General features: G+C 46.6%; 1 protein-coding gene across 2 annotated transcripts in view; it reads right to left on the bottom strand.

Annotated features, from left to right (window-relative positions):
- The window catches only part of TBCD (tubulin folding cofactor D), a 205,591-nt gene that overhangs the window by 139,287 nt on the left and 53,118 nt on the right, over positions 1–13,186 (bottom strand). For both annotated transcript variants that reach the window (XM_040331075.1, XM_040331073.1), the window contains exons 12-14: positions 11,018–11,078; positions 8,884–8,958; positions 5,375–5,469 (exon numbers count right to left, since the gene is read on the bottom strand). In XM_040331075.1, coding sequence (XP_040187009.1) covers positions 5,375–5,469; positions 8,884–8,958; positions 11,018–11,078 — 231 coding nt within the window. The remainder of the gene's footprint in view (positions 1–5,374; positions 5,470–8,883; positions 8,959–11,017; positions 11,079–13,186) is intronic.

Genomic DNA, 13,186 nt, shown 5'->3' with positions numbered 1-13,186 from the left:
CCACACTAAGGAACAAGGTTCGTAGAGGTGTCACACAGGTACCACATGTAAGCACAAACAATAGACAAACATAAAAACAATAAAGGCGATCCGGACGCCTAGTGGAGCGTTTCTGCTGAGGATTCTGGCCAAAATCGACCAATTAGATTACCAAAAGATTAGGTTATAAGGTTCCCAGGTCACACTCTCTATCCGACAGGTAAGGGATGGAGCCTATGTCCCCACAAGTCAACGTTTACTTCAGTCTTGCAGCGGAAGTGACATGACACGCCAGAAAAGAGTATACCAGTGGGAGGAAATATATAATTTATTAGATCAGCCTTCTATAAACAGTCTCAGTTTCTCATGTGGCCCATTGGGGTTGCCCAACTTAATGTTGTCATGGGCCGCCCTATGGTTGCCCTCAAAGGGTCAGTTGTATCTGTATGACCATATACATGCATCTACTCTTTAGCATATTTAATAATTGCCTCTGCATTCGATAAGACTTAAAAAGGAGTTGAAAACCCCTGCCATTTTTCACCTTAATGCATTCTATTTGTTGCAGCATCGCCCCTGAGCCCCCCTTATACTTACTTGAGCCCTGTAATTCCCACAACGGGAACAAGCACACCAGCTCTGGCCGTGTCCCGATTGAATAAATTGATAGCAGCGCAGCCATTGGCTCCTGCTGCTGTTAATTAAATCCAATGACGCGGGTGTCGGGGGGCAGAGCCGAGTGCTGCTGTCTATGTCTACTGACGCAACAGCAGGACATTAGAGCTCGCCCACATGGTTGTCCACGAAGGAGAGTGCTTCTCCGACAGGGGACTCGAGAAGAGGAGAAGCCAGGAGCACCATGGAGGGACCCCAGAAGAGGAGGTTTGGGGTCACTCTGTGCAAAACCAACTGCACAGTAGAGGCAAGTATAACTTGTTTGTTATTTTTTTTTTAAAACTTTACAACCACTTGAAGCTGCCAAGGGCAGGTGCAGATGGGCACGGAGGCCATTCCCACTCCTGTAGCAGATGATGCAAGTCTGAAAAGGAGGTTAGTACTTTGCTAGTAAGAAACTTTATTTCTGCCATGGTGTTCTGAACAATCTCCAATAAAGTTTCTTGTGGATGATACCAGCATTGTGCGACCCCCTCATCAACTGGCAAAGAATTGTATTATTCTCATAATAATTATAATCAGATGTTCCGAGAGTCCTCCATCCTCCCTTACATCAGTGCACCCCCCCCACCCCTTGTGCTGCTGCAGGGAAGAAGCTGGCGGCAGAGCTCGGAAGGAGGGCTGAAGTCTGTTGAATGCTAAGACCAGGGGGTGAGGGGGTACTACGGTTGCACAGAGAAGCGCAGGACCTGTAGGAGTGCTGTCCTCTCTGCTGCCGACTTCTGCATTTCATCAGTCATTATGAGTCACCTGTAGGTGTAAGGCAGCCCATACATTCATCATGTGCCATTGTGTTCCGATGACAGAGACCTTTTTCCACCGTCAGAATACAATGATCAGTGCTGACGACTATAGCCAGCGGCACCGATCGACTGGGAAAAATCCAACAGGCTGGTTGTACAGAAGTGAATCAGTAGACAGACTTCTGTACAAGCAGGTTGCCCATACATGGGATCAAAATCTGACCATTTCCTGCTAAACTGGTTCGCTCGATGGCCCACCAAAGCCCCATCGATGGCCCACCAAAGGCTCATCGATGGCCCACCAAAGGCTCATCGATGGCCCACCAAAGGCTCATCGATGGCCCACCAAAGGCTCATCGATGGCCCACCAAAGGCTCATCGATGGCCCACCAAAGCCTCATCGATGGCCCACCAAAGCCTCATCGAAGCCCCAACAAAGCCTCATCGAAGCCCCAACAAAGCCTCATCGAAGCCCCAACAAAGCCTCACCGAAGCCCCAACAAAGCCTCACCAAAGCCCCAAGAAAGCCTCACCAAAGCCCCAACAAAGCCTCACTGAAGCCCCAACAAAGCACCAAGCAAAAGAAAGGTGTAAACAGGACTGTAAGCTAACCATTTTATTTAGTGACAGGAGCTTTGACTGGCGTTCAGAGAGCTTTAACAAAGCCATGTTTTGAAGCAAGTGTAAACTAGCCCTTAATGACATTATCATGATGGTGGTAAAATAGAGAAGAGGAAGCAGACGACGGCTCAGGTGCAAACATTCATCCGGGGTGTGTACACCATTTAGACAGAATTAGAAGACCAAGACGGCAAAACACAATACAAGCAATGACGGTGCATTTATACACACGTCCGCGGCATACTTTTGCTCTGATACTTGGCCCAAGGCAAGATAAAACCAACGTATGGCTTGGATAGCTACAGGCGACACAGCCTGTGGAGGAATGTGGCTGCAAACAATGGTTTTACAAATTATAATGCAGAAAGAATTTCAGCCATATGTCGCCAACGAATGACAATTCAACGTTACACACAGTGTTGTAACCTTAAGCTATTTTCGCAGAGCCCGTCTAGCGTGTAACCGACGCCTGGCCCTGACATCACCCAACTGCACAAAACAGCATGTTCAAACTTGCTGGCCTTGCGGCTACGCTCAAGATGGCTTTCCTGGGAGAGAAGACTTTCTGGTGGCCCTGGTGAGAAGGTCTCAATTGTGGCACGACTTTGTGAAAGCTGCACAATGTAACTGAAACCCCCCGAGCTACAAGGAGTGGTCTACAAAGACACAAGAGGTGCCATTTTTACAATATTTGGTTAGGGGTTTTTATATTTTTTCGACAATAAATAATTGCTTCTCCTGTTACCTTTTTTCGATGCTTCAACACTTTGTTCTCACACATTTCACCTGTTCAGATTTTGCGGAAGATCTGTACATGTACAGAACACGCGTACAGAACACAATTCGGGCAGCACAATGGCCATGTTGTTAGCACTTCCACCTAGCAGCACCAAGGTCGTTGGTTCGAATCCCAACCACGGTACTACCTGCCTGGAGTTTGCATCTTCTCCCTGTGCCTGTGTAGGTTTCCTCCAGGTATTCCGGTTTCTCCAAAGACATGCTGGTAGGTTTTATAGGCACCGGTCTAAATTGGCCTTAGTATATGAATAGCAGTGTTACTTTCGTCAACTAAAACAACTGAGATGACTAAAATACGACTAAAACTAAAATGCCATTTTAGTCAAAAGACGAAGACTAAAACTAAATTTGAAATTTGACTTCAAAATCAACACTGGACTGTAGTGCGTGTCAATACTGCAATACATATTTAATTTTTTCACTACGGAGTCCGCCAGCTCAGCAGGAGATCTCTCCTCTGAGCCGGCGGATGACAAGTACCTCTCTGCTCACTGAGCGGGGAGGGGCTTGTCCAGCGCCGCTGACTCCTATGGAGAGATCGGACGAAAACGGACAGCATGTCTGTTTTCATCAGATCTCACCCAATCCGATATGGACGGATGGCGACGTATGGCCATACGTCTGATTTTAGCGGATCGGATGTCAGATGACGCTCCATAGACAAGCATGGAGCGGCCGTTCAGGTCCGCAAAAAAAAAAAAAAGCAGGCGGACCTGAACGGTCTGACCGCGTGAAAGAGGCCTTAGATGAACATCGACCGTCTGTCCGTGTCCGGAATGAAAAGTAGGTTTTTCCTCCGTCACACTTTGGCGGATCGGAGCGGGTCGGATGTCAGCGGGCATGTCACGGCTGACATCCGTGGCTCCATAGAGGAGCACGGAGCGCCCGTTCAGGTCCGCCTAAAAAACTGGCAGGCGGACCTGAACGGGCGCTCTGTGTGAAAGAGCCCCAAGACTAAAACTAAATTGAAATTTGCTGTCAAAATTAACACCGATGAACACCAATAAATCTATGAAGTGAAATTGAGCTGAAAAGCATACAAGAAGCGGTCACAACAATCAATATGAAAATTGTGTACAAATAGTAAATTGCCACTAACAATAACTAGAGATGCACCAAAATGTCGGCGGCCAAAACGCACTTTGCCGATAAGAGAAAAAACGCCTTTGCCGTCATTTCTCCACAATTTTACTGTGCTTATAGTATGTTTTACATAGGTCATGTGACTCAAAAAACCGCATCAAAATTTTTTAACACGCATGCGTTCTTGATGCGTTTTCAATGCATTTCAAATGGGAGGTGCTTTTTTAAACTGAGCAAAAATGCAGCAACCAAGATTTTTAATACCACAACGGAAGTGCAATGGACCAGTGTAAAGACATATATAGACCCGGATTCAGATAGATTTGTCTATCTGCGGGCGTAACGTATCTCAGATACGTTATGCCGCTGTAACTTTGGGCGCAAGTTCCGTATGCAGAAAGAACTTGTGCCCTTAGTTACGGCGGCGTAACGCATGTGTGGCGGCGTAAGCCCGTCTAATTCAAATGGGGATGTTGTGGGCGTTTTATTTAAATTTAAGATGACCCCGCGTATTTTACGTTTTTTGTGAACGGCGCATGCGCCGTCCGTGAAATATCCCAGTGTGCATTGCTCCAAAGTACGCCGCAAGGACGTATTGGATTCGACGTGAATGTAAATGACGTCCAGCCCTATTCGCGAACGACTTAAGCAAACGACGAAAAAATTTCAAAACTCGGCGCGGGAACGACGTCCATACTTAACATTAGCTACGCCTCATATAGCAGGGCTAACTATACTCCGAAAAAAGCCTACCGTAAACAACGTAAAAAAATGCGCCGGCCGGACAGACGTTTCTGAATCGGCGTAAATACCCAATTAGCATATTCCTTGCGCAACTATACGGAAGCGCCACCTAGCGGCCAGCGTAAATACGCAGCCTAAGATACGACGGTGTAAGACACTTACGCCGGTCAGATCTTAGGGAAATCTATGCGTAACTGATTCTCTGAATCAGGCGCATAGATGCGACGGCCGGCACTCAGAGATACGACGGCGTATCAGGAGATACGCCGTCGTATCTCCTATCTGAATCCGGCCCATAGACTTTAAAGGGATGCATTTTTCTTGCGCTATGGCCTAGATGCGCTATGGCTATGGCATCTATTTTTTCAGCCTTTTTTTTTATGCATTTGCGTGTATTTTTCGCGCATTTTCATGCATACTTATTCTCGCATCAAAGACCTTGTTGCACAGTTTGCTGGAAATCTATAAATCACAAGACTGGCTGCACTGAATTAGAAATGATTTGGCCGGCAATACAACTCCCAGATACTTATTACATACAAGGTTATTTACCGGGATCTCTCACGGGAAGTCAATTGTGCATCATAAAACATCACTTCTCAGAACTCGAGCTTTAGGTCTTCAGGTCTAACAATCTCCAAAATGAATCACATTATGTATTTTCAGAGAGGCCAATGCGGCAGTTCAGAGTCAAACAAAGTATGCAAATTTATATCAAAGAGAATTTTTACCGTCAGGAAGTCGAGATGGAAGCAGCAGCCCCCGCCGGCCCAATTCGGCCAGAGCCAGACATCCCCCATGCCAGGCGTTATTGGTTTCCTGAAAACTAAAAAAGAAAAAAACACAAATCATTCAATTAGCATTTACTGTGCGATAAAATACACATCTGACATTTACCAACCAATTAACCAGTTAGATGTACTGTACGGAGGTGGAGTGGCCTTCCCATTCATGGCGTTTGGGCCCTTTCAACCTTAGTAGTCCTGCAGTGCAGTCTGGTGCTGGACTGTTATGCCAAGAACAAATTAGAAAAAGTGGCGGTGCGTCCATAAAGGGCACACGGGAGCCACCCCCTCTCTCCTGCACATAATTCATGCAATGGTCGCCGCTGCCACCCCCTATGCAGGTGTCCGACCCCTTAACGGGCGCCGGGCGCCTGAATTACAGCGGCGGGGGTGTTTTTTTGGAAGCACCCGATTAGAGCCTTAGGCTCTAATAGGCGTCCAAAATGGTGAACAGCGGGCGCCATGCTGGGCGTTCGCTGTTCATTTAGCTGTGTGTTAGGAAAGAAAATAAATCGCTTTCCCAACACTGACCTGCCTCTCAGCCAATCAGGTAGCCAGGTCCGTTACCGGTCACTATGGATGAGCTCTGGCGTGTTCGCATAGAACACGTGCAGAGCCTGCGAGGAAGTGAGCACGGCGCTGTGCTAATCACAGCCAGGGAGATTGTCCCGATGCTCGGCTGCAGGGATCGTGAAAGGTCTCCCTGGCTGTGATTAGCGCAGCGCCGTGCATACTTCCTGGCGGGCTCTGCACGTGTTCTATGCGAACACGCCGGAGCTCATCCTTACCTGTCACCTGATTGGCTGAAACGACAGGCGCTGTGATTGGACGCCGCTTATCAGGCGTCCAATCATAGGACAGGGCAGGCGGGAGAAAACATCGAGCAAGACAGAGGACACCGGACATTGCTCGCCGCCTGCCGCCATCACCCGCTGCCCACCTGAGACAGGATAAGTGCCGGGCCGGGGGCACAGTGGCAGCATTTGGGGCACAGTGGCAGCGATTAAAGGGCACAGTGAGGCTGCAATTGATGTTTTTTTTCTTTCAGAATCTTTCAGTTTGTTTGCACCCCCAAAACATTTTGAGCACCAGCCGCCACCGAGTGGAAATATACAGCGGGTACAATAAGTATTGAACACGTCACCATTTTTCTAGGTATATATATTTCTAAAGCTACTATTGACATTAAAATTTTCCCCACATGTGGGTAACAACCCATGCAATCCATACATACAAAGATACCAAAACATATATGTTTTCCGAAATTAACTTGGAAATATTGAACACGCTGAATGAAATGTATTTAATACTTGGTACAAAATCCTTTGTTGGTAATGACGGCTTCAAGATGTAGGCTCCTGTATGGAGGAATCATCCCTAGAAGCTCAACGCATTCCTTTATGTGAGAGAGAGATGATGTAGAGAACCCCCAAACTCCTGTTTGTGTGGAGTGACGCCTGGGGCCCAATACTGAATTCTCACATAGGGAAGTGCATTGAATTTCCTTGCTAGCCGCAGTTGTGGTTCAATCCCGTTCACCAGAGCTGTTACACCGACTGTCCCCTAATCTATCCTTCATCAGACGATCCCTGAAAACCCTTCTCTTTAAAGAAGTCTATCCTGCTTCTAATACACTGTTTACTTTCTCCATCAGCTCATCCCCCACAGCCATTACCTTTTGTATCAATTAACACTCCCTCCTAGATTGTAAGCGCTAACGAGCAGGGCCCTGTGATTCGTCCTGTACCAAATTGTAACGCAACTGTAATATCTGCCTTCATTTTGTTAAGCGCTGCGCAAACTGTTGGCGCTATATAAATCCTGTATATTAATAATAAACCGTCTATGGCTGGCTTTAATCTTCATAAGGTTATGTTCTCAGCTCTTCATTCATAATTCTGAACCTCCAAACTTCCAGCTGTCGGGTCAGAAGGTTCACATTAGATATGAAGTAACAGATGTTACTTCTTCCCAACTTCCGAAAATCTAATGTAAAGTCAAGGAATAAAGCGCACAAGTTGGCACAGGTCTACAGGTGTCCTAACTGCCATGCAAATCCATATAACATTTTTTAAACAGCTTGAGTAAACACTGCCTTCTCCTTAGACAAGAAACTGATATGCTTTTGTTTCCCTCTAAAAAGTTACACCAGAGTGACAGCAGCTTTAAATCCACAATCCATGAAGTGCAAGAGAATTATCAGGCCTCGTACACACCACCCAACAAGTCCGATGAGACCGTTTTCATCGGACATGTCCGCTGGGATGTTTTGGTCTGATGTGTGTACACACCATCAGACCAAAATCCCCGCGGACAGAGAACGCGGTGACGTATACGACACCAACGTTCTCTGATGTGGAAGTTCAATGCTTCCACGCATGCGTTGAATCAATTCAACGCATGCGCATTATTTCGGGCCGCTGGTTATACGTCATAACCAGCAGACATATCCGATGAGTGATACTGACCATCGGACATGTCCGAGCATGCTAAGAAACTTTTGTCCGCTGGAAACCTGTCCGGTCGGCCGGAAAAATGTCCGCTAGGCCCTACACACGGTCGGACATGTCCGCGGAAAATGGTCCGCGGACGAGTTTCAGCAGACATGTTCGGTCGTGTGTACAAGGCCTCAAAGTTAATATAGATTCTTAATACAGATTTCTCTGATTCTGATGTGACTTGTTTCAGGTCTTCATTCCTACGTTCCAAGTCCTGATAAAGGGGTAGAGTTAGCCCTGAAACATGTTGTCTTTCTTTGAAGATCAAGATGTCAACTTCCCTGACCCCGGCTCTATTCCTGACCACGTCTCTGCCATATGATTCTGTACCTCGCTGCCCACCTGCTGCTGACCTCGGCCATTCCGGTGACCACGCTTTTGTTCTTTGCTCGTTTTCCACATCCTGTTCGAATGCCTACCTGGCTGTCATCTGTACCAGCTCTGCTCACTACAGCGAGTTCCGGTCTCACGTCTGCTGGGAGATCTGACAAGCCTCACTTCCAGACCTTGCAGACCAGGTGGAGTGCCCCTTCAACTTCAGCTAGATTCCCATGCACAGTTCCTGTCCTGATGTTCTGCCAGCCTTCTGGGACCCTGTCACTGTGGACCGCTGCAAGTGCTCCTAATAACACCTGCCGGCACTCCTACGCTCTTATATCCCTCAATACCTTCTGTGCAATCCCCAGCGAGACCAGGGCTGGAGTACAAGAGAGGCCAACCTCGTCATTTCAGTCTCCGATCAGGTATGTGACACCGACACCTATAGGTCCCCAGAGGCAGCCATATTGAGAACAGAAAGCCTGTAAATTCTTAACCATTGTCTCTTACCAAAAAAATATCAGCAGCACAGACTACAGTGGTGAGATTTATTGCTGTAAACTATGGTTAAGCCTACAAAATGTTGATGCCACTAAATGTAGGAGACAGGTCCTCTTTGCCTTTTTTTTTTATTATTACCTGAAACAGTCCAGCACAGATCCCACCACTTCATCAGCTAAATCTCGAGGAAGCCGTCCGGTCAGTCGGCCGATGCTAAAATAAAAAAATAAATAATATATAATAATAGATTTATTTATATACTGTAGATCATGAGTACAGCGTTACAAAAGAAGTCACGCAATAAGACAAAACAATAAAAACTCTGCATATTAAAGTGGAGGTCCACACAAAAATGGAACATCCGCTTTTTGGAACCCTCCCCCCTCCAGTGTCACATTTGCCACCTTTCAGGGGGGTGCAGATACCTGTATAATACAGGTATTTGCACCCACTTCCGGGCATAAACTCCTGCAGAGTCACGCGCCAAAGCCCCCCCCCCGCTGTCTTCTGGGAAACACACAGGTCCCAGAACACTGTGGGGCCAGTGAGGATGCGCAGCGCAACTCGCGCATGCGCAGTATGGGAACCGGGAAGTGAAGCCGTAACGCTTCACTTCCTGATTCCCTCACCGAGGATGGCGGTGGGGGCAGCCGAGAGATGAGCGATTGATCGGCTTCGGCTGCCGACATCGCGGTCACCCTGAACAGGTAAGTGTCCATTTCATAAAAGTCAGCATCTGCAGTATTTGTAGCTGCTGGCTTTTAATATTTTTTTTGGGCGGACGACCTCCGTTTTAAATCTACTTGGCACACCAGGGAGCCCATTGGTACAAGACTTTTTTCTGTTATATATTTTGCCTTTACTTATCATCACTGGGTTTCTGTTCTTCTCTTTGCAATGCATGCAGATCATGGCTGACGGCAGGGGCCAACAGGGAACTGGACATAACAGCGTCCTGCCTCAGTACTCCTCTCAAGAGCCCCCAGCCCTGATAGAAGCGGGGGGTTGGCTTTTAGGAGTTATGCAAAAATCAAAAAGGATGATAGGCGGATGTCAGTTGTAGGGGTAGAGTTCCCTAAATAGACAGTATTTGCGAATAGACCCCTCCCCTAGATAACGCCCACATACCAAGTGAATGAAAAGGGCAGGCCTTCTGTCTCAGGGGTCCCCTACCCCTGGGTCACGGGGTACAGGTCTATGTCCTGTTGATGACCAGGCCACACAGCAGGAGGTAAGACTGTGGTCCGGACAGGACTACCACAGGCCACGTTCGCCGCACACCTCCCACTATTCCGCCATGCTTGTGTCTCCTCTCCAGCCCTACTGAGGGCATGCTGGAGATTGGCAGAGAGAGCGGGAGACTTTTCATATAAACAAGCTGGTAACAAGGGGACTGCACTGTAATGATAATAGTGCCCCTTTACAGTGCAATCCCCCTTTATATCACAACTCCCCTCACATTACCACCCCCCCCCTTTACATTAAAGTGCCCGTTTACATTGCCACCCTTTACATTACATTGCCCCTTTACAGTGAAGTCCACTTCCCATCATAGTGACCCTTTTACAATGTACTTCCCTTTAACCCCTTTCAATACCGGGCACTTTCACCCCCTTCCTGCCCAGGACAGTTTTCAGCACCGTTGCACTTTGAATGATAATTGCACGGTCATGCTACACTCTTATTTTTTATCATTTTCTTCCCACACATAGAGATTTCTGTTGGTGGTATTTGCTCGCCTCTGGGGGTTTTTATTTTTTGATAAACTAAAAAAGGCCAAAATTTTTGAACAGGTGGTGCTAATGGGCACTAACAGGTGGCACTGATGGGCAGCACTAATGATGAGGTACCGACAGGTGTTACTGCTGGGCACTGTGGTGGGCAGTGATTGGCACTGACAAACTTTATTGATGGGGCACTGACTGGCAGGGGCACTGATTGGCAGCTAATAATCAATGTGCCGATTATCAATGAAAATCAAGGCGCCCATTTATATCATTAGCAGTGGGGGGGGGGAGGGCACACACAGATTGTTAAGCAGGATGAGGATTCCTGAACTTCATGCTTATAATGGAGATTTGGTTGCAGAACGTTTACAAGGAAGTACAGAGAGCAAACAAAGCCAGCTAATGCCTCCGGGGCTCAGCAAATTTAACTACAATAATGTTTGCTTTGCCAACTGCGAGAGACCTCAACGGTCAGGCCAAAACTGAACATAAATATAAAAAGGAGAGCGGAGGACGGTATTTACTATACAAGAGAAATGGCCTACCCCTTTGCTGCAGACCATCGCACAATGGTGTCTTTGTCCTTCAATCCGACCAGCAACTGTTCTGTGGAGGGGAGAGAGAGAAAAGTGAAATCATTATTGGAGAATTGAGGATTATCTGCCTGGATAGTGAGCACACAGTGCAAGGAAAAGGTCAGCAATACAAAAAGGGGATATAAGAGAAGGGCAAGAGGATTTTTAAAGGTAACCTGTCACTAAGGAATCGTTTCTAGCTGACAGCAGGTGTGTAGCAGTGCCTTGCTCTAGAGCAGCGGTGTCACCGCGGGCCGCATCAGCATTAGGATTGTTCTCAAAAGGGCCGGTTGGAACTGTAAAATTGTATGTCCAGCACATCTATGTCCCTTACATTAGATGTCAGGAGCCCCCCCACCCACCATCAGAAGTTGAGTCCCCCACTCTCCCTTACATCACAGTGCACCCCACTTTCCTTATGCTGCTGCTGGGAAGAAGCTGGATGCACGGATTGAAAGCGGAAAGTAGGGGTCTGGGGGGAGGACCAGAGGAGGGCTGCAGGAGAGGTGAAAAGGCCACATGAAAAGAAGGACGTCAATATTGTTTGGGAGCCACGTCGTACGACCGCGCAATTGTCAGTTAAAGTGACGCAGTGCCAAATCGCAAAAAGTGGCCCGGTCCTTTAGCTACAAAATGGTCCGGGGCTAAAGTGGTTAAAGACATGTTCACCCCCAAGTTTCCTTCTACCCAGAATCCCACCTTTGCCACATACGCAACTCTCAAACGTTTGCTGAGAAGACAGCGCTGTGTTGTGGGGAGGATGTACCTGGGGGCCAAATTGGAGCAAAGTTGGGATTTGCATACTGAAACAGGATCATGAGAAGACATTTGCATATATAGTGATAGCACTGTGCCGCCTCCTATCCTCTACCGACAGGTGCTATTTACAAGAGCATCAGGAAAGTATTCGCAGCGCTTCACTTTTTCCACATTTTGTTATGTTACAGCCTTGTTCCAAAATGCATTAAATTCATTATAAAAAATAAAATTAATATAGTGTTTACAATTGCCAACACAAGTCATATTGTAATTGAATGTTATTAAAAATTACCTTTCCTTTTCAATCTACAGCGTTGTAATTTTCTTTAAAATGCAATATGGCTACTTGGAGGCGTTCCATACACAGACGGTGTATACCCCGCCCCCCAGATATGTCATTTCCTGCTTGTGTGATTCTCTTACAGATTTTTCCCAGAAGTCTGCACCAAGACCAGTCAGATTTTGGGCATCCCTTGCAACAAAATGTCATTTTTGGTGAGATACTCCCAAAGGGCAAATCACATAAAAAAAGGGATGCAGACCGTGCCACTTTCCTCATTACAGAGCATGTGCAGCAGCTGATTAAGACTTATAAAACCACTCCCATTGTTCCCAATGATCATCCATTCAGAATCCAAACTGTATGATTTAAACATCTGATCCAGTGGGGAAATTATTTGATCCCATGCAGATTTGGCAAGTTTGCCCACTTACAAAGAAATGAAGGGTCTATAATTTTTATCATAGGTGTATTTTATATGATAGATATAGAGTATCAACCAAAAATCCAGAAAAAAAAAAAAAAAAACACACGATACAAATATTATAAATGGAGTTGCAGTTCAGTGAGTAAAATAAATATTTGATCCCCAAGCAAAACATGACTTAGTAGTTGGTGGAGAAATGTTATTTATAGGTTTTTGCAAATTTTCTACTAATAAATTCCATTCTTCTATGTGGCGTTGTCCGCCCGTGGCTTCTTTATCCGGGGGGTTTCTTTTTGTCCTTCCCCGGGGGGGGGGTCTGTTTTTTGCAGTTGGTGGGGAAACCATTGCTGGGAAGCACAGAGGTCAGACGTTTCTTTTAGTTAGTGATCAGGTCTCCACACATCTCAGGAGGGATTTTAATCTCCTCTCTTTACAGATCTTCTCTAAATCCTGAATGTCTCTTGGCAACTCGAAGTTTCAGCTCCCTCCATAAATTTTCTATAGGATTAAGGTCTAGAGACTGGCTAGGCCACTCCATGACCTTAATGGGCTTCTTCTTGAGCCACTCCTTTGTTGCCTTGGTGGTATGTTTTAGGTCATTGTCATGCTGGAAGACCCATCCATGACCCATCTTCAGTGTTCTGGCTGAGAGAAGAAGGTTCTCATCCAAGAT

This window comes from Rana temporaria, chromosome 12, assembly GCF_905171775.1.
Source record: "Rana temporaria chromosome 12, aRanTem1.1, whole genome shotgun sequence".
NCBI classification, from domain to species: domain Eukaryota; kingdom Metazoa; phylum Chordata; class Amphibia; order Anura; family Ranidae; genus Rana; species Rana temporaria.
This window is presented reverse-complemented; position numbering and strand designations above follow the sequence as displayed.